Here is a 20,919-nt window from a genome sequence, read left to right as displayed (position 1 = left end):
CTCTGAGGTGTCCGTATTGGTATCAGTATCAGTGGCGGTGATATCAGTGTCCACAAACACCGCCCTTTTACACTTCGCTTTCCCACCTGAATACGGCTGGTCATCTGCTTCCCTGGCCGGCAAGGAGGCCATGGAGTGCGCATGCGGCCACTGTTTCTGCGCGGCCGAGCCAGCGGCTGAAGAAGAAGGGATTGTCTGCTTTTGTTTCTTCTTTCTATCGTATCCGTGGCGTTTCGCAAAACCCTCAAGTTGTTTACGAATGGGGCGTAGGGCCACTGCTAGTGCCTGTTGCACTGTCTGAGGGACCTTAGTCTCCATGGCTCGATTCACCGAAGCTTGGACCGAGGCATCCAAAGCCTCTACTATATGGTCTTCCAAGACAGCTTCCTGCTGTCCATCAACCATCTCCTCCCCATCTGCATTCTCCTCCTCTGGGTATTTTACCCACTCCTCCATGGTAGAGGAACACCTCACAATACAATATAAGGGATAGCACCCTATGAATCTCACGCCTGGGGGGGGTCAGCCCAAAGCACACACAATAGTAATGAAATAAGGCAACGTTTCCCAAACCCCCTCAGCAAAGCTGTAGTCACGAGGTCAGTGACCTTGGCCCCAAAGTCTGTAGAGCGTGTGCACACTCTGGGCCTTCGCTATGTAACACCAACAGCACTGGCGATCAAACAAGAGGCAAGCCGGTGTGTGGAACGAGCGAAATGCGCTGTTCCGGTATGCCAGGGAATCGCGCCGAGGCGCGCCGCCCAAACGCTACCAAAACTACCAAAAACAAGCCCAATTTGGTCAGCGTTTCCGGGCGCGCGCGTCGGCCGAGAGCCACCCGGCCTGAGCGTCAGGGCGTACTAGGGGAGCCCAGCGCGCCTTCAGGCAGCCGGTAGCGGGCTCATATGGATAGCGCGGCAGCCCCTTGCCGGTCAGGGACCGTTTCAATGAGCGTGACAGGACGCGCGCAGCACAGCGCGATCGATGACAGCCAAAAGCCGGTCGGCCCGAGACTAAGCAAACAAGGTTAGAAATATAGCAATATCGTCACAAACCAGCATCAAATGAAAAACAGTGTTGCAAACGCAAACTCTTTGTAAAAGCGGATGATCCCGCATACAATCACATATCACCCAAAACCCCCAAAGCATCCCAAACACAAGCAGATTGAGGGTACCAGGGGGAAGGTGCACTTAACTCTGGCTTGAGCAGCAAAGAAAGAGGAAGTGAAGTGCACGCAAGGGGTTCTTATGGACTGTGGGGGCGTGCCTATACCATTGGTGTTCATGGGAAATGAAGTTTTGTTTTACTGTTACTGTGAAAATATACATTTTCATTGGCTGCTATGTTCAATGCAGTAAAGATTGAGAAGCATAATCTGAAGCCTCCGGTCCTGTAATAGAATCCAAAAGCCCTACAAACCCCCAAACTTTTTATGAATGCGGAATGCCGGGAGGCGCTGCTGTGATATGATACTTTCTGTACCCCCAGGCTGCACTTCCTTCATAGAGTATTTCCATAAACACATAGTTTAGTGGAATCCGATTGTTAGATTCTAACAGCGGACAGACCTGCTCATGGCCCGAGGAATAGGTCTTGCAAAGGAAAACAAGCGTTGTCGTCATGGTGACTGCCGAATTCACTCCATCACAATACTAAAATACATTTTTAAAAAGCAGTTGCCTCGAACACAATGCCAAAATCACCTACTGTAAACCTTCAGTCTGCCGGCTGGCTGGGACTCGAATCGCAGATCCTCAATGCAGAGCAACTCTCTCACCATTTCTTCCTCTAGCAAAAGCCTACGCACATCCGGGAGCGCCGGAAGTGACGTCATTGTTCTGCGGCAAGAACGAAGACTGCCGTGAGTGCAATGGCCATTAAAGGGACAGATGGATTGGCATCTGTCTCTTTATTTTTCCAACTCCACTTCCTTCGTCGATTCCAGCGTATACTCAGGTAAGTGCTGCAGCTGTTATAAAAGAGCAGCATCGATCCTCCGCTCTCGGTCCCAGCTGCTCAATTTCTGTCCCAGACCAGCTTCCTCATTTTTCGGAAAGCACGAGTTTTCATTAAAGGGGCAAATTCAGACGCAGCTCCCTGCATGTGTGTGCTTCGTACGTGTTATAATGAATACCTGCGTTGCAATGTGTGTGTATTATGTGTGTTTGATGTTTGTCTGTATCAGCCTGCCTGCTTGTTTAATATGCACCTTTTGTGTTTGAGCATGTGTATGTGTGACGTAGTGCGTGCCTGTGTAAGTTGTGGAAAATTGCAAAAAGCCTAAAAAATGTGTTTTACAGCAAGTTCTTCGCCGTAAGGAAAAATACATTACTGCCCGGATATTGTAGGTCCCATGTTGGTTCCAAGTGCACCTGCGTGTATTCAAGATTCTCGACCAAATGGAACAGTTTTCGATCTACTGAAAAGTTGTCCATCAAAGAAGGCTAAACACATTTATTTATGTGAATATTGTATATTGTTGAGCATTACTTGTGTCCTTGCAACTTGTAGTGAGCATTCATTACTAAATGAATGTGTGCTCTATTGTTGAATCCTGGTCACGTTCCCCAAGCTGTGTAGTGTGCAGAGCAGCACATCTTCTAAAACACTGGCAGTTTTCATGGATGCGTTTCAAAGCATAAGGATAAATGCTTCAAATAACTTAGCCGTTGTAATGCTGGTTCTTTATTTTGTTTGCTATTTGTGTAATTGAAATGCCTGGTTGCCTGTGGCGATTGGGGTTTACGCCCTATTTAGGAAACGTAGTCCGACGTATTCCAACATCTTGCAATATCTACTTTCGCAAAAAAGGCTATCATTCTGGTTTCGTTCCATGTGCATACAATGTTTTTAACTTGTTTGTATATATTATTGAGACGGGGCCAATTACGTATTCCCTGTTTGCGCTAATTTACCTTGACCGCTAAGATCTCTGTAAAAATGAAGCCGGTCTTGTTACATCTGCCACTATCGATCCCAGCCATATATTATCCAGTTACAACCTGACCTACTGCTAAAGTACTGAGGCAGAGGGATCGAGCCCTGAGATAAATCACATTAATATTTCCTATTTTCTCTCTTTCTCTCTCTCGCTTTCTCTCTCTCTCGCCTTCTCTTTCTCTCTCTCTCTCGCCTTCTCTTTCTCTCTCTCTCTCTCGCCTTCTCTTTCTCACTCTCTCTCGCCTTCTCTTTCTCACTCTCTCTCGCCTTCTCTTTCTCTCTCTCTCGCCTTCTCTTTCTCTCTCTCTCTCTCTCGCCTTCTCTTTCTCTCTCTCTCTCTCGCCTTCTCTTTCTCTCTCTCTCTCTCTCTCGCCTTCTCTCTCTCTCTCTCTCTCTCTCTCTCGCCTTCTCTTTCTCTCTCTCTCTCTCTCGCCTTCTCTTTCTCTCTCTCTCTCTCGCCTTCTCTTTCTCTCTCTCTCTCTCGCCTTCTCTTTCTCTCTCTCTCTCTCTCTCGCCTTCTCTTTCTCTCTCTCTCTCTCTCGCCTTCTCTTTCTCTCTCTCTCTCTCTCGCCTTCTCTTTCTCTCTCTCTCGCCTTCTCTCTCTCTCTCGCCTTCTCTTTCTCTCTCTCTCTCTCTCGCCTTCTCTTTCTCTCTCTCTCTCTCGCCTTCTCTTTCTCTCTCTCTCTCTCGCCTTCTCTTTCTCTCTCTCTCTCTCGCCTTCTCTTTCTCTCTCTCTCTCTCTCGCCTTCTCTTTCTCTCTCTCTCGCCTTCTCTTTCTCTCTCTCTCTCGCCTTCTCTTTCTCTCTCTCGCCTTCTCTTTCTCTCTCTCGCCTTCTCTTTCTCTCTCTCGCCTTCTCTTTCTCTCTCTCTCGCCTTCTCTTTCTCTCTCGCCTTCTCTTTCTCTCTCGCCTTCTCTCTCTCTCTCGCCTTCTCTTTCTCTCTCGCCTTCTCTTTCTCTCTCGCCTTCTCTTTCTCTCTCGCCTTCTCTTTCTCTCTCGCCTTCTCTTTCTCTCTCGCCTTCTCTTTCTCTCTCGCCTTCTCTTTCTCTCTCGCCTTCTCTCTTTCTCTCTCGCCTTCTCTTTCTCTCTCTCTCGCCTTCTCTTTCTCTCTCGCCTTCTCTCTCTCTCTCGCCTTCTCTCTTTCTCTCTCGCCTTCTCTCTTTCTCTCTCGCCTTCTCTCTTTCTCTCTCGCCTTCTCTCTTTCTCTCTCGCCTTCTCTCTTTCTCTCTCGCCTTCTCTCTTTCTCTCTCGCCTTCTCTTTCTCTCTCGCCTTCTCTTTCTCTCTCGCCTTCTCTCTTTCTCTCTCGCCTTCTCTTTCTCTCTCGCCTTCTCTCTCTCTCTCTCGCCTTCTCTTTCTCTCTCTCTCTCTCTCTCTCGCCTTCTCTTTCTCTCTCTCTCTCTCTCGCCTTCTCTTTCTCTCTCTCTCTCTCTCTCGCCTTCTCTTTCTCTCTCTCTCTCGCCTTCTCTTTCTCTCTCTCTCTCGCCTTCTCTTTCTCTCTCGCCTTCTCTTTCTCTCTCTCTCGCCTTCTCTCTCTCTCTCGCCTTCTCTCTCTCTCTCGCCTTCTCTTTCTCTCTCTCGCCTTCTCTTTCTCTCTCTCGCCTTCTCTTTCTCTCTCTCGCCTTCTCTTTCTCTCTCTCGCCTTCTCTTTCTCTCTCTCGCCTTCTCTTTCTCTCTCTCGCCTTCTCTTTCTCTCTCGCCTTCTCTTTCTCTCTCGCCTTCTCTTTCTCTCTCGCCTTCTCTCTTTCTCTCTCGCCTTCTCTCTTTCTCTCTCGCCTTCTCTCTTTCTCTCTCGCCTTCTCTCTTTCTCTCTCGCCTTCTCTCTTTCTCTCTCGCCTTCTCTTTCTCTCGCCTTCTCTTTCTCTCGCCTTCTCTTTCTCTCGCCTTCTCTTTCTCTCGCCTTCTCTTTCTCTCGCCTTCTCTTTCTCTCGCCTTCTCTTTCTCTCTCGCCTTCTCTTTCTCTCGCCTTCTCTCTCTCTCTCTCTCTCGCCTTCTCTTTCTCTCTTTCTCTCTCTCTCTCGCCTTCTCTCTCTCTCTCGCCTTCTCTCTCTCTCTCGCCTTCTCTCTCTCTCTCGCCTTCTCTCTCTCTCGCCTTCTCTCTCTCTCTCGCCTTCTCTCTCTCTCTCGCCTTCTCTCTCTCTCGCCTTCTCCTCTCTCTCGCCTTCTCTCTCTCTCTCGCCTTCTCTCTCTCTCTCTCGCCTTCTCTCTCTCTCTCTCGCCTTCTCTCTCTCCTCTCTCTCGCCTTCTCTCTCTCTCTCTCGCCTTCTCTCTCTCTCTCGCCTTCTCTCTCTCTCTCGCCTTCTCTCTCTCTCTCGCCTTCTCTCTCTCTCTCGCCTTCTCTCTCTCTCTCTCGCCTTCTCTCTCTCTCTCTCGCCTTCTCTCTCTCTCTCTCGCCTTCTCTCTCTCTCTCGCCTTCTCTCTCTCTCTCGCCTTCTCTCTCTCTCTCGCCTTCTCTCTCTCTCTCGCCTTCTCTCTCTCTCTCGCCTTCTCTCTCTCTCTCGCCTTCTCTCTCTCTCTCGCCTTCTCTCTCTCTCTCGCCTTCTCTCTCTCTCTCGCCTTCTCTCTCTCTCTCGCCCTTCTCTCTCTCTCTCGCCTTCTCTCTCTCTCTCGCCTTCTCTCTCTCTCTCGCCTTCTCTCTCTCTCTCGCCTTCTCTCTCTCTCTCGCCTTCTCTCTCTCTCTCGCCTTCTCTCTCTCGCCTTCTCTCTCTCTCTCTCGCCTTCTCTCTCCTCTCTCGCCTTCTCTCTCTCTCTCGCCTTCTCTCTCTCTCTCGCCTTCTCTCTCTCTCTCGCCTTCTCTCTCTCTCTCGCCTTCTCTCTCTCTCTCGCCTTCTCTCTCTCTCTCGCCTTCTCTCTCTCTCTCTCGCCTTCTCTCTCTCTCTCTCGCCTTCTCTCTCTCTCTCTCTCGCCTTCTCTCTCTCTCTCTCGCCTTCTCTCTCTCTCTCTCGCCTTCTCTCTCTCTCTCGCCTTCTCTCTCTCTCGCCTTCTCTCTCTCTCTCTCGCCTTCTCTCTCTCTCTCTCTCTCTCTCGCCTTCTCGCCTTCTCTCTCTCTCTCTCCGCCTTCTCTCTCTCTCTCTCGCCTTCTCTCTCTCTCTCTCGCCTTCTCTCTCTCTCTCGCCTTCTCTTTCTCTCTCGCCTTCTCTTTCTCTCTCGCCTTCTCTTTCTCTCTCGCCTTCTCTCTCTCTCTCTCTCTCTCTCGCCTTCTCTCTCTCTCTCTCTCTCTCGCCTTCTCTCTCTCTCTCTCTCTCTCGCCTTCTCTTTCTCTCTCGCCTTCTCTTTCTCTCTCGCCTTCTCTTTCTCTCTCTCTCTCTCTCGCCTTCTCTTTCTCTCTCTCTCTCTCGCCTTCTCTTTCTCTCTCTCGCCTTCTCTTTCTCTCTCTCGCCTTCTCTCTCTCTCTCTCGCCTTCTCTCTCTCTCTCTCGCCTTCTCTCTCTCTCGCCTTCTCTCTCTCTCTCTCTCGCCTTCTCTCTCTCTCTCTCGCCTTCTCTCTCTCTCTCTCGCCTTCTCTCTCTCTCTCGCCTTCTCTCTCTCTCGCCTTCTCTCTCTCTCTCTCGCCTTCTCTCTCTCTCTCTCTCTCTCTCGCCTTCTCTCTCTCTCTCTCTCGCCTTCTCTCTCTCTCTCTCTCTCTCTCTCTCTCTCTCGCCTTCTCGCCTTCTCTCTCTCTCTCGCCTTCTCTCTCTCTCTCTCGCCTTCTCTTTCTCTCTCTCTCGCCTTCTCTTTCTCTCTCTCTCGCCTTCTCTTTCTCTCTCTCTCGCCTTCTCTTTCTCTCTCTCTCGCCTTCTCTTTCTCTCTCGCCTTCTCTTTCTCTCTCGCCTTCTCTTTCTCTCTCGCCTTCTCTTTCTCTCTCGCCTTCTCTCTCTCTCTCGCCTTCTCTTTCTCTCTCGCCTTCTCTTTCTCTCTTGCCTTCTCTTTCTCTCTCGCCTTCTCTTTCTCTCTCTCTCTCTCTCTCGCCTTCTCTTTCTCTCTTTCTCTCTTTCTCTTTCTCTCTCTCGCCTTCTCTTTCTCTCTCTCTCTCTCGCCTTCTCTTTCTCTCTCTCTCTCTCGCCTTCTCTTTCTCTCTCTCTCTCTCTCGCCTTCTCTTTCTCTCTCTCTCTCTCGCCTTCTCTCTCTCTCTCTCTCTCTCGCCTCTCTCTCTCTCTCTCTCTCGCCTTCTCTTTCTCTCTCTCTCTCTCTCTCTCTCGCCTTCTCTTTCTCTTTCTCTCTCTCTCTCTCTCTCTCCTCTTTCTCTCTCTCGCCTTCTCTTTCTCTCTCTCTCTCTCGCCTTCTCTTTCTCTCTCTCTCTCTCGCCTTCTCTCTCTCTCGCCTTCTCTTTCTCTCTCTCGCCTTCTCTTTCTCTCTCTCGCCTTCTCTTTCTCTCTCTCTCTCTCTCTCGCCTTCTCTTTCTCTTTCTCTCTCTCTCGCCTTCTCTTTCTCTCTCTCTCTCTCTCTCGCCTTCTTTCTTTCTCTCTCTCTCTCTCGCCTTCTCTTTCTTTCTCTCTCTCTCTCGCCTTCTCTCTCTCTCTCTCTCGCCTTCTCTTTCTCTCTCTCTCTCTCTCTCTCTCGCCTTCTCTTTCTCTTTCTCTCTCTCTCTTCCCTCTTTCTCTCTCTCGCCTTCTCTTTCTCTCTCTCTCTCTCTCGCCTTCTCTTTCTCTCTCTCTCTCGCCTTCTCTTTCTCTCTCTCTCTCTCGCCTTCTCTCTCTCGCCTTCTCTTTCTCTCTCTCGCCTTCTCTTTCTCTCTCTCTCTCTCTCTCGCCTTCTCTTTCTCTCTCTCGCCTTCTCTTTCTCTTTCTCTCTCTCTCGCCTTCTCTTTCTCTCTCTCGCCTTCTCTTTCTCTTTCTCTCTCTCTCGCCTTCTCTTTCTCTCTCTCTCTCTCTCTCTCTCGCCTTCTCTTTCTCTCTCTCGCCTTCTCTTTCTCTCTCTCGCCTTCTCTTTCTCTTTCTCTCTCTCTCGCCTTCTCTTTCTCTCTCTCTCTCTCTCTCGCCTTCTCTTTCTCTCTCTCTCTCTCTCGCCTTCTCTTTCTTTCTCTCTCTCTCTCGCCTTCTCTTTCTTTCTCTCTCTCTCTCGCCTTCTCTTTCTTTCTCTCTCTCTCGCCTTCTCTCTCTCTCTCGCCTTCTCTCTCTCTCTCTCTCGCCTTCTCTCTCTCTCTCTCTCTCTCTCTCTCTCGCCTTCTCTTTCTCTCTCTCTCTCTCTCGCCTTCTCTTTCCTTTCTCTCTCTCTCTCGCCTTCTCTTTCTTTCTCTCTCTCTCTCGCCTTCTCTTTCTTTCTCTCTCTCTCTCTCTCTCTCTCGCCTTCTCTCTCTCTCTCTCTCTCTCTCTCTCTCGCCTTCTCTTTCTCTCTCTCTCTCTCGCCTTCTCTTTCTCTTTCTCTCTCTCTCTCTCTCCTCTTTCTCTCTCTCGCCTTCTCTTTCTCTCTCTCTCTCTCTCGCCTTCTCTTTCTCTCTCTCTCTCTCGCCTTCTCTTTCTCTCTCTCTCTCTCTCGCCTTCTCTTTCTCTCTCTCTCTCTCGCCTTCTCTTTCTCTCTCTCTCTCTCGCCTTCTCTTTCTCTCTCTCTCTCTCGCCTTCTCTTTCTCTCTCTCTCTCTCTCGCCTTCTCTCTCTCTCTCTCTCGCCTTCTCTTCTCTCTCTCTCTCTCTCTCTCTCTCGCCTTCTCTCTCTCTCGCCTTCTCTTTCTCTCTCTCGCCTTCTCTTTCTCTCTCTCTCTCTCTCTCGCCTTCTCTTTCTCTCTCTCTCTCTCGCCTTCTCTTTCTCTCGCCTTCTCTTTCTCTCTCGCCTTCTCTTTCTCTCTCGCCTTCTCTTTCTCTCGCCTTCTCTTTCTCTCTCGCCTTCTCTTTCTCTCTCGCCTTCTCTTTCTCTCTCGCCTTCTCTTTCTCTCTCGCCTTCTCTTTCTCTCTCGCCTTCTCTTTCTCTCTCGCCTTCTCTTTCTCTCTCTCTCTCTCGCCTTCTCTTTCTCTCTCTCTCTCTCTCGCGCCTTCTTTCTCTCTCTCGCGCCTTTCTCTCTCTCGCGCCTTCTCTTTCTCTCTCTCTCGCCTTCTCTTTCTCTCTCTCTCTCGCCTTCTCTTTCTCTCTCTCTCGCCTTCTCTCTCGCCTTCTCTCTCCCTTCTCGCATTCAACTGCCTCGGATCATGTGTTAAATATTTATAAGGTGGAAGCACGCACAAGTTGCAGTAACGCGTGCCTTCCCCATTGAGTGAGATCTTATAAGAGGTTTCCCCATGCCCTCTTCTCGTTTCAACTGCGGGTACTGCATGTGTCAACGAGGTATGGGATCCCTTTATGTTAAATTGCATCTCTTACCAAACTTCCAAACACCTCTGGCAAACACTTATAAGGTCCCAGAGGGGAGACCTATTGGCTATGCCAATGCTTTTGCTTTATGTATTTGCCATTGTAATAATGCATTTTGTTTCATTTATAAAGCCATTACATACTGCACAATTAACATACAATACTACTAGCAAAGCTAATATCTTTAGCTTAATAAAAGGTGAAACTTATTGCATTTTTAACGCTTGCCCTTTCATGTTAGGGGTGCCGGTGGGCAGAGGGTAGCAAGCATCTGACTCTCTATGCATCTGCGGGGATAGGTAACTTGATTTCCCGTCACAAACCCCAGTGTGAAAGTTCACTTATTGATAGTTCTTCTATTTCTCTCATAATGCCTCTACTTTGCTATTACTATTTGTCCTGGGCAGCAAGACCTAAGCATACACTCTGGCTCTCCAAAAATAAAGTTGATATTAGGTAATTTCCTCAATGGCCTTCAGTGCATGCCCAAACACTTCTTTGTAGTCCACAATCTAGGCATATTAGATAGAAATTGCACCAGGTCAGTGTACTTTTTGGGGTGCTTTTCTCCAATTAAATCTGTTAATCAGTTTGATATGCTTTGTATTTTACCTCTGAAACTTAAACCACACACAAACTAATTCCTGATTTTTATATCTAGCAGGACATAATCATGGCTTCATTCAACGTCCTGTTTTTCACTTGCGATCATTCTGTGTGTGTTCGAAAAGATGGTGACTTCCTGCTTTTGGACAATCCCGGAAGTTCTTTGTAGATGAAGCTGGTTGGCCAATCACCGAAGAGAGATTTTAAAGCTATGATTCTGTTCCAATCATCTGGTAAGCACAATAAGTAAACCTTTATAATAAGTTTGCAACTGCAGGATAACGGTACAAATTACCAACCTGTTTCAGTAAAACCTACATTTGTGATTAATTAATCCAATAATGGACAGTAAAAATGAACATGCATGTCCCCACATATGCCTTGGATTGCTCTCCAGAGACAAATGTAACACTTATGAAAAGCACTGAAACGTTTAGCTTGTGGCACTACTATAAGGCAGCTATTTTTGGATAAACTATTTTCAGGAGGTTCAAGTTCAGGCTTACAATGTGTACTGTCTATTAAGGAAAACTTACTTACTTGGTTATGGATAGATTGTACATTTTTCCTTTTATTATCAATACCTCTTTAAATTATATATTATGGCTAGAGCATGAAGATATATTGCAAGTGGTCAATGTGTTCTTTTCTGTTTTGAAGTTCATATATTTTTTTCTCTTGCTTTTTTTAGTGAAGAAACAATGTCTAATGATTCAGGATATTTTTCAAGAGATAATTGCAAGCTATTCTGGCACAACAGAGGGTCTAAAACAGGTGTTACTTCAAAGGGCACTGGAGAAAAAGCAGATGTTAATGGACTGTGGCAATCGGGGAAGCGCTGGTAGACATAAGAGGGTGTTACGCGAACTACAAGAGGAAGAAATTGCAGAGAAAAGAGGCAAGGACAAAAAAGCCAAGCAGGGTGGACTGGATTATATAAGAGTTGGTAACCAAGCTCCTGCTGAAAGCACAACTTCTCAGCCTGGTGATGCAAGTTCGCGGAGGAATTTGCAGAAACTTGAAAACCTGGTCCTTTTAGCAGGGATGGCTAGTGTCCTTCATCAAAAATCCACAACTAAAAATGACGCATCAGACCGTGAAAATGAACTTGTCTTGGAGTCCCCGCTTAAATCCAAATATCTAGGACAAAAACACTTTCACCACGTCATCCTAGAGTAATCAACACTCATTCTGAAAATATAATGGGGCCATTCTGATGTAATCAATAGCCATCCTGAAGCTGTCATAGGATCATCCAGGAATAATCCACACTCATCCAGAAATTGGCATGGGATCATTCCAGAGTAATCCACTTCCATCCTGGATCGGTTATAGGATCATCCTGGAATAATTGACAGGCATCCTTAAATTAGCTAGAACCCATCCTGGAGTAATTCTCCCTCATCCTGAAGTTGTCAATTAGTATTAGTGGAGTTGTAAAAGGTAATCACTCCCTGCCAGTAGAATCATCAGAACACCATCCTACTGTAGTTTTTGTGATGAGTCTAGGTTCGTCATCACATTTACATTTTTTGTCCTACAGGCATACTTCAGGATGGCTTGAGATGACTTCCCCAGATAATTGCAGGAATAGCCTGACTGTAATCATCAGATGAGTCCAGAATGACTCCAGGATGATCTTCCTTTTTGACATGGGTTGTGCCAGTTTACTGAACCATGGCGTTTCAAGCCAGGTGGGAAAAGAGAATATGGTTCAAAGAGCATATGGTGCAAGATGTAATTGAGGAAGAACATGGTGTGTGTGTTGGCACCTGCCCATTCACTACCAGGCAGTATAGGGGAAGTCAAAACGAACAGGTTGTAATAAGTCTTTAGAAAACGGAAAGAAAATATTAATTATGTTATAGACAGAGGCACGAGAAATAAAATGACCAGCTGTCTACGACTTACAAGCACTGGGCGTTACAGTCCTTCGTCCGCAGTGGATCGTTTAACTGGTGTCTGTCATTGATCCATATTCTGGACACAGCGGGAACGCAAAATAACCAATCCAACGACAGAACATATTTTGAGGGTAGAAAGCACGCCTAATATGTAAAGGAACTCATGATTGGCGCATTCGGTGGCATCTACACCAATCCTAGTTTGTCACACAGAACCCTGAAACATGATTGGCTTTCCAGTCCGCACAACCCTTCGTCCGGGCACGGCAGCCATCCTTCAATCAAAGAGTGATGCCCAATTCTGGCCGCGTTATGGGGCAGTGTTCGAATTAAGTAACAGTCTTTTCAGTTCCTTTTGGCAGCTGCTCTTGCGTTTGTGGTCCACGCTTGGTGTGAAAGCCATGCGTGATACGTCCGGTCTCTGGCAGGATACAGAGTGGCAGTTTGCCATTTACTGGCAAAGGATATTCCGTTTGTTATGTGGCAATGGCTCAAATGGCACCCTGCTGCCACACTGACGGCTCTTTTTTTTTTTTTTTAGCATGTCTGGCCTTTGCGGTTTTCTATAGCGTGTACATGACTCTTAAGGCCAGAACAACACCGAGTCAGGTTCACCAAACTATTGTGGTTCCAATGACCAGTGCCATGGAGATGAAAGATGAGGCGCGCGTATGCCTTTGCTTACATTACAAGCACGATGGTCCGTGGAAGACAAGGGGGGCTTGGGGGGGGGCAGCTGACCGAAGGGAGGTTTCCCCCCCCCCCTCCCGGGCGGTTTGGGAGGTCAGGTGGGGGGGGGGGGTTTACTGCAGCTTCCGGCAGAACTTTCTAGAATCGGGCTTGTTGGTCCTACCAAATGGAGCCCAAGCATTAACGCTTGCGGCTCCCCCCCCGGCCACCATTTTAGGGGCGATGTTGTATCAGTACAGAGTGGTTCAGTTGGAGAGGGTGAGTGGGCTCAGATGGATCGTGGGAGGATGTGTCTTTTGGGGCTCGAGTTCAAGAGACTGGTATTTTAATTTCCCCTGTCCTTTCTCTGGGGCCCAGCGCGATGGTTTCGAGTAATTTGGCGCAGGTAGCTTCATTTCCTTCGAGGGGAGGTGTGAGTAGAAGGCCTGGGATGGGTGCCAGGTCCTGGGAAGGTCTTGATATTTTTCCTTCTTGGTCGCAGGGTGTTTTGGAAGCTGGTTTGGACAGGAGTAGTACAGGTTTTGGTGGTCTTAATGATGCTAGTCAGTCACGGGAGTTGGTGGTTCAAGGACAGGTGGGGCACGCTGGCCCTAAGCTGGGTCCCGCTTCAACTGTGATGCAGGCTATGCTGGAGGACAGTAGTGGGGATGAGTTGGTGGAGCCTTCTCCTCCTCCCGCAGGGTGAGTTTTTCATCAGCTGATGTGGGGTTGAAGAATGATGGGATTTTGTTATGTTATGTTATGTTATTGGTTTTTATTGTGCGCACAGCTACTCCAGCTAAGGAGCGTCCTGGCGCATTTGACAGGAAATGCATAAAAAACATAACACAGCTAAAAAAAGAAAACCAGGGAGGACCACTCTAAGTACATAACACAGGCTGGGGGTTAGAGACTAAAACAGGAATGTTTTCAATGCTTTTCTAAAAGCCATAAGATCCTCTAAGAGGCGCAATTCCACCGGGAGAGAGTTCCAAGCTGATGCCGCCTTTACACCAAAGGAACGGCCGCCCATACGGCAAAGCCTGTATCTAGGGACTACAACCAGGGCCTGGCCCTGGGAGCGAAGAGTGCGAGTAGGGACATAAAGGGAAAGAAAGCCAGACAAGATTTCAGGGCCTATGCCTCTCAAGATCTTAAAAGCCAGGCAGAGTACCTTGAAAAGAATACGCTTCCTTATTGGAAGCCAGTGTAGGGAGCGAAGAACATTCGCCACCGAGCAGAATTTAGGGAGGCCGACAATCGCCCTGGCTGCGGCGTTTTGTACCCGTTGTAATCGAGTAAGCTCAGCCTTTTGCAGAGTAACTCTTTTAGGGGCTCGTCTGTTTTTGGTGTAGCTGGTAGTCAAGGGTCCGGCACATCAGTCCAGCCTTTTTCTTTACAGGTTAGGGACCGGCGTGGGACTGCAGACTCGGTAGGGCGACAGGCGGCCCATTTTCACCGAGGAGAAGGGAGGGTGGAGCCTGGCGCGGCACATTCCGTACCGTCGGGGGATCCCGGCGCGGTCAGCAGATGCAGGTCCGGCGCGACCTCGCTGGCCCCTACACACCTTGATACAAGGAGGATGGATTGGTCTGCTGAAGAGGCTATTGGGATCAGTCAGAAGTTGAGGGAGTACCGGCGGGTACAGTCGGCTCCCCCTTTAGGTGGTCAAAAACGGCTTGGTAAGGCCCTATCTGTGGTGGAAGAGCCGACAAAGGCTCCCAGGAGTATGTTGGTGTCAAACCCTCCTCAACTGGAGGAATCGTTGAATTTGGATTATGATGAGGACAGCCCCGAGGAAGGGGAGCTGCGTGATACTGTGTTGGGGGGGGGCATTTTCATGCTTCTTGTAGTGTTTTACAGGCACCCGTGGCGGTGCTCCCAAAGAAAGTGGTGATGTCCGGACCAGTTCGAGAGCGCGGCCCCACAGGAAGGGTTCCTCGGATGGTGGACAAAGTGGAACGTCCGACATGGAGGTCGGGGCCAGGGCAAGCCCCCGTTTTAAACCCAGGTGAGATTAGTGAACCACGGGCCAAACCGAAAATGGTGTCTGTGGGGATCGGGGGTAAATCTGTAGAAGAGACTGGGGATAAATTGTACAAGGGTCGGTACATTAAAGATCAAGGAGTGGGCACAGGTGATGTTAAGGGTGCAGCTGGCAAGGATGAGTGCGCCACAAACACCGAGTCTGTAGGGGGCGCAGAGCCCTTACATAGCAGGGAATTGAAAATTAAAAAAATACCCTACATGGGTGTGACAGCCTCTGGGGGCACATTTGATGGTGTCTACCAAGGAGAGAATTTGGAAAGGTGAGTACGTGGAACCTTTGAAGTTACTACATAGGGAGGTGCGTGCTAAGGAGGGCTCGAAAGAGGAGGAATATGAGCTGGCTAAGCGCCCTAACGCACCGCTCACTATTGAGAACTGGACATCAGCATTTTTTATATACGCTAGTGTCTATTGCGAAAAATTTCCTGAGCGCTGCGTGGCTTTATTTAAATACATGGATGTTATCAGGAAAGCGCAGATCACTGGTAGTGGCTTTGCATGGGTGCAATATGATGAGGAATTTAGGGCGCGCATGGCTTGGGATCCTGATGCAAAGTGGGGCGAACTGGACACTGATCTTTGGCAGCACACCATGGGTGTTTCTGTTGGCGGTAAAACCATTTTTACTGCTAGTGGTCTTCCTTTAGTGTATCGGCCCTTTCAAGGTAAGCCAACCAGGGGAGGGGTGGGAAGTTCAGCGGTCATTCAGCCAGGAGGGGGAGCTTGTTGGGATTTCAACAAGGGCCTGTGTTCAAGGGAATACTGCAGGTTTAGGCACAAATGTTCTCAGTGTGGTAGGAAGCACCCATCGGTCAAGTGTTGGGGGCCTCGGCCGGGGCAACAGTGGCCCCAGCAGAGTGCTAGCGCGTCCGGCCCTCCTCAGCAGTCCCAGGCCATTAGAGGAGGGAAGAATACACCAGGAGCTGGGCCCAAAGGCTCGTACTCCGGTTAAGCTTGATAATTTGGCAGACAGTTTACGGTGTTATGAAGATGTGCGAGCTCAACAACTTTTGCTGACAGGTTTTCAAGAAGGTTTTCGTCTGGGTTATTCTGGTCCTCGTTTGCGGCGATGGTCCAAGAATTTGAAATCGGCTGATGAGCTCAAATCAGTGGTGCAGGGTAAACTTGATAAATAAGTGCAAGAGGGTAGAATGGCAGGTCCCTTTGATGATTGGCCTTTGGAGAACTTGATTATTTCACCAATAGGAGTCGTTCCCAAAAAAGAACCAGGGCAGTATCGTTTAATCCAGCATTTATCATGGCCGGAAGGGGCATCTGTTAATGATTTCATTGGCGCAGAGTCAGCTTCAGTGTCCTATTCATCAGTGGATGTGGCAATGTCTTTGGTGGTGAAAGCAGGTCCTTTGGCGCAAATGGCAAAATGTGACATAAAATCAGCATTTAGACTGCTTCCAGTACATCCTGAAGATTGGAGTCTTCTGGGCATCCATTTTCATGGAAAATGGTACGTGGACAAGGCACTGCCACTGGGCTGTTCAATATCCTGTGCTCTTTTAGCACTTTTTTACAGTGGTTTTTATGTACACCAATCTGGTCATGAGCTGGTCACACATTATCTAGACGATTTCTTTTTTGTAGGGCCCCAGGGATCATCTCAGTGTCAGGCAGCTTTGGACAAATTCAAAGAACTCATGGAATATTTGGGAGTCCCACTTGCACCGGAAAAGACAATGGGTCCTTGCGCGACCATGTCTTTTTTGGGCATTGAGCTTGATTCGAGAGCAATGCAGGCTCGTTTGCCACAGGATAAAAAAGTGAAGATGCTGGACCTTATGCAGGCTATGTTGGCAAAACCAAAGGTTACAGTGAAGGAGGTTCAAGTCCTTTTGGGACACTTGAACTTTGCTTGCAGAGTGGTACGAGCGGGTAGGACTTTTTGTAGGCGGCTGGGCAGGGCTCTGTCAGGTCATCATTTGCCTCATCATAGGATACGACTTACTGCTGGGGTGAAAGAGGATTTACGGATGTGGTCCACCTTTCTGCATTCTTTCAATGGAATTCCTTTGGCTCAGGAGCAAGATTGGCTGTGGGAGGTTCAGATATTCTCAGATGCGGCTGGCAGCGATGGTTTTGGCCTGTATTGGCAGGGTAGGTGGTGCGCAGAGAAATGGCCTGAGCAATGGAGGGATGGAGGCAGAAGTATCGCCTTTTTGGAATTGTTTCCGGTGTTGGTGGCTTTGACTTTGTGGGGCCAGGATTTGGCGCACAAAAAGGTTCTGTTTCGTATTGACAATCGAGCTGTAGTGGACATTATCAACAGGCAGTCTGCTAGAGATACCCAGATTTTGAAACTGCTGCGCGTCTTTGTGTTGGGTTCCCTTAAGCTTCAGGGCCTTACACATTCCTGGTGTGGACAATGACATTGCGGATGCTTTGTCTCGTTCACAGTGGGAGAGATTCCATGGGCTTGCCTCGGAGGCGGACAGGACCCCGACTCCCATGCCGGAGCACTTATGGGAGGTCGGCAACACAGGGTCGTACAATTGGTGGTAGGTTTGTTGTCTTTATCTACGCAATCTGCTTATGAGCTGGCTTGGAGGGAGTTCTTAGCGTCGGGGGCTCAAAGACGTGCACCAGGTCCTGGACGTTTGGAAGATGTGGTACAATTTATTCTGTGCTTGACGGACAAAGGGCTATCCAGGGTCACCATTGCTGGGAAGTTAGCGGGCATTTCCTTTATGGGTAAACTCCTTTGGGGTTACGTTCCTTCGGCCGGTGAAGTGGGTAGGAGACTGTTGGAAGGGTGGTCCCGTGAGCAAGGTTCCAGGCAGGCAGTTAGAAACCCTTTGTCCTGGCAGAATTTGGCCATCCCTTTGTTTGTAGAGATGATTTTGAGGTTTGTCTGTTTTCCACCCTCATGGTGTGGATGTTTTTTGGAGCTTTTAGGGTTTCAGAGTTGTTGGGTTCCAGATCTAGTAAAGGTATTGGGTGGGGGGATGTACATTTGTCTGAGAAAGGTGTTCATTTATGGCTTCATCGTTCAAAAACTGATCAAAGGTCCAAGGGTAAGGGGATTTGGTTGGAAGCTTCCTCCCCTTCAAGTACATGTCCTTTATTTTGGGCCAGGAGATGGTGTACTGTTTCTGGTGGGGACCCTGCAGCTGGCGTTTTTGTTCATGCGGATGGAATGCGAGTCTCTGAATACCAATTGCGCATGGTTTTGCGCAAAGCTTTGCGTTATATGGGTTTAGATGACAAAAAGTATGGCACACATTCTTTCAGAATTGGAGCGGCGACTGAGGCGCATAACCGGGGTTGGTCTGGGCATGATATTATGCGCTTGGGGCGTTGGTCCTCTAGGTGTTTTCAGCGCTATGTACGCCTTGAAACGGATGCGGCGCATGCGTCATCCCCTGTGTCTTAAAATCTGATGCTGCTTTTTCATTTCAGGTTCGGTGGCTGGTCCCCGATCGACATCTATGACCATCTGGATTGTGGGCCATTCATTCGTGAAGCGGGCGCAGTGTCATGCACGGGATAGATATTTTGGTTCAATGCTTGGTTTTAATGAGAGTTTTTTTCAATGTGTCCTGGAAGGGTACAGGGGGCATGTGTTGGAAAGATTTGATTCCTGCGCTAAATTCCTGGTTGGGTGGGGGACATTGTCCCGATGTTTTGTTGATCCATCTTGGGGAAAATGATTTGTGCAGGGTGAAGGGAGTGGTTCTGATACGAGCTATGAAGAAAGACGTTTCTCTGTTGAAGCAGCAATGGGCTGGTTGCCATGTGATGTGGACGGAATTGGTTCCTAGGAGATCTTGGAGAGGAGCTCTCAAGCCCAAGGCTATTGACAAGGCGCGGAAAAAGCTTAATTTAGAAGTTTCCAGGTTTTGCAGAGATTTGGGCTTTGGTCGTGTGACTCATTCTGACATTCGTTATGACGCAGTTGAGTTTTTTCGTGATGATGGTGTTCACCTTTCTTGTTTGGGCATGGACTTATATCTTTTGGAGTTGCGGGAAGTCTTGTCCCGCTGTTTGAAGATTCAGGAGTTTTCTGGCTGATTTTACCCTGTGTTGGGCTTGCTTCCTATTTTTGCTTGACATGTTCTTTGGGGGGCAGAAAGGGGGAGGGTACTTTTGTCCTCTCCCCGCTTTCTGGGTGGCGGGATTTAGTTGTGTTTTGTCAGGCTTGGCAATTTTGTGGTTGGTTTTAATTGGTTGTTGCATTTCGGCAGGGGGAATTGGGCAGGATGATGTGTGGGGATGTATACATAGGTTGGGGGATCAAGAGGGGTTTGAGAACAAACGGTGGAGTTTGTTTTATGGTTTGGAGGGTTGATAAATTGAAATGTTTATTGCGGGGGTTTTTGCATTGTTGGATTTGTAATGATGTAATGTTCGGGTGGGGGCGGGGTCAATGAAGTTTTAGGGGTGGGGGTGGGGTGTGGAATTTAAGGTAGTTATTATTTAGTGAGGTTTAGTTTTGTAAGGCATGGCCGAGGTTTTAAAATTGTTAATGTGCACCTGTTTCAATAAAAGCGGCCTTTTTCACACACAAAATCTTGTCTGGTGGTCTGCTCACCCCCCTCACCGCTCCCTCCCAAGGAGGGCTTGGGGGGGGCAGCCGACCGAAGGGAGGTCCCCCCCCCGGGCGGTTTGGGAGGTCAGGTGGGGGGGGGGGTTTACTGCAGCTTCTGGCAGAACTTTCTAGAATTGGGCTTGTTGGTCCTACCAAATGGAACCCAAGCATAAACGCTTGCGGCTCCTCCCCCCGGCCACCATTTTAGGCTTGGTGGCCGGGAGGTAGTGCTGAGAATTCCCCCCCCCTCTCCCCAAAGTTTTTTGTGCCTTTCTTGTTTTTTATAACTCTATAGTTTAGTTTTCTTACTTCATTTAGGAATTTTCTGTTTTTTCCCCTTTTTCTCTTCCTTTTTTCTTCTGGGGCGTCTTTTTGTGTCACAGGTGTACATGGGGTCTTTTTCTTTGTAACTGTCGCTTGGAACAGGTGCTGTGCGGGATTTAGTTGTGTTTTGTCAGGCTTGGCAATTTTGTGGTTGGTTTTAATTGGTTGTTGCATTTCAGCAGGGGGAATTGGGCAGGATGATGTGTGGGGATGTATACATAGGTTGGGGGGACCAAGAGGGGTTTGAGAACAAACGGTGGAGTTTGTTTTATGGTTTGGAGGGTTGATAAATTGAAATGTTTATTGCGGGGTTTTTTGCATTGTTGGATTTGTAATGATGTAATGTTCGGGTGGGGGCGGGGTCAATGAAGTTTTGGGGCTGGGGTGTGGAATTTAAGGTAGTTATTATTTAGTGAGGTTTAGTTTTGTAAGGCATGGCCGAGGTTTTAAAATTGTTAATGTGCACCTGTTTCAATAAAGCGGCCTTTTTCACACACAAAATCTTGTCTGGTGGTCTGCTCGCACCCCTCCCTCCCAACCTAGAATGAATGAAAGCACTCGCCCTAGCTCAAGAATTAAATAAGCAACGTATTTATTAATTTTGCGTAAAGCCAACCAACCGGTGATGGGTGCCCACGTTTGCCATCTCTTGACGCCCTAATAAAAATGGGTGAAAGCAGGGGACAAGTCTTAATATAAATTGGAGGGGGGGGCACGAGTAAAGGGCAGGCAATGTTCATCAGTACCTCTTCATCAGAAGTACTGTTGCAACCATATCGCGCCCTCCTTACAGTCATAGGTGAGGTAAAAACGTAGTAGTGGTCAATACATATGCATGTAAGCATGCAATTTACGGTTCATATTTTCATATAGAAACCACATGCGGGGTAAATTATAATTTTTCTGCTTTTATTGGCAAGAAGAGGCATATTATTTAAGCTCTTTAAAATAAACTAGATAATATCGCAAATTAAAATATGAAACAAACATTTAAGTTATTTTACTAATATGTGACATGCAGATTTTCCATGTATGAAGGAGTTGACCTCATGAAGGAGACAAAATAACATTATAAAAAGGGTTGCTCGTTTCGTTCATTAAAAAGTGCAGTTTTCCAACAAATAAAGTAATCATTCTGCCTTGAATGTTTAATACTTGCTTGCTAAAGGTACGAGACGCGCGATTGCTTTGCATTGCAGCCTTACAAGTATCTGGCACCCCGCCTAAGTCTCCTTTAGAAATGCTAATCACTCGATCTCACTTTGCCTTTTTGAACGAAGACGCCTGGCAATAAATACACGAGCCTTTCGCAGGGTCAGCCAGTAAGCAGTGTGAAATGTCGTGGCCCATTGCTCGGGCACCCATGAAATGACTGGAAGGGGGGGGGGGGCGATTTTTGGGATATCCCCATTGAGATACAAGTAGTGATTTCAAAAATCTGGCATGGATCCGGCCCTCCAGGACCGGTTTGGAGACCCCTTATAACTTGGTGTCAGTGCCCTAGAATATGTTCCACATAGGTTCAGCACGGAACAGTGTGGTTTGCCATTACTAACAGAATGTTTAGCTGAGGCTGGGATTCGAGCCTGCTGCTTCCTAAGTCGGCAATTCTAGCTCCGAGGCCGGTGC

At 48.2% G+C, this 20,919-nt stretch overlaps 2 protein-coding genes across 7 annotated transcripts in view; one reads left to right on the top strand and one right to left on the bottom strand.

Annotated features, from left to right (window-relative positions):
- The window catches only part of FANCE (FA complementation group E), a 177,329-nt gene extending 175,491 nt beyond the window's left edge, over positions 1-1,838 (bottom strand). Inside the window, exon 1 of one of the 2 annotated variants that reach the window (XM_078644313.1) lies at positions 1,711-1,838. In XM_078644313.1, the coding sequence (XP_078500439.1) occupies positions 1,711-1,837 (127 nt within the window). In that variant the 5' untranslated portion in view covers position 1,838. Of the gene's footprint in view, positions 1-1,706 lie in introns of both variants that reach the window. The other variant, XM_078644314.1, reaches the window with a different exon arrangement.
- Positions 1,832-18,947, top strand: LOC144755420 (uncharacterized). 5 transcript variants are annotated; one of them, XR_013594891.1, is made up of 4 exons: positions 1,832-1,959; positions 9,860-10,037; positions 10,496-14,388; positions 16,836-18,947. XR_013594891.1 is itself a non-coding variant. In XM_078644315.1 (3 exons), the coding sequence occupies exon 3, from the start codon at positions 15,578-15,580 to the stop codon at positions 16,805-16,807; it is 1,230 nt and encodes a 409-aa protein (XP_078500441.1). In that variant the 5' UTR covers positions 1,832-1,959; positions 9,860-10,037; positions 10,496-15,577; the 3' UTR covers positions 16,808-18,947. The 5 variants fall into 5 exon arrangements, 3 of the variants coding, with proteins under 3 accessions (XP_078500441.1, XP_078500442.1, XP_078500443.1); XR_013594890.1 differs by having other exon boundaries at positions 10,496-16,936; positions 17,838-18,947; XM_078644315.1 differs by having other exon boundaries at positions 10,496-18,947.
- Positions 18,948-20,919: the final 1,972 nt, after the last annotated feature.

Source organism: Lissotriton helveticus, chromosome 5_1 (assembly GCF_964261635.1).
Source record: "Lissotriton helveticus chromosome 5_1, aLisHel1.1, whole genome shotgun sequence".
NCBI lineage: Eukaryota > Metazoa > Chordata > Amphibia > Caudata > Salamandridae > Lissotriton > Lissotriton helveticus.
The sequence above is the reverse complement of the archived record's forward strand: the minus strand, read 5'-3'. Positions and strand labels throughout refer to the sequence as shown.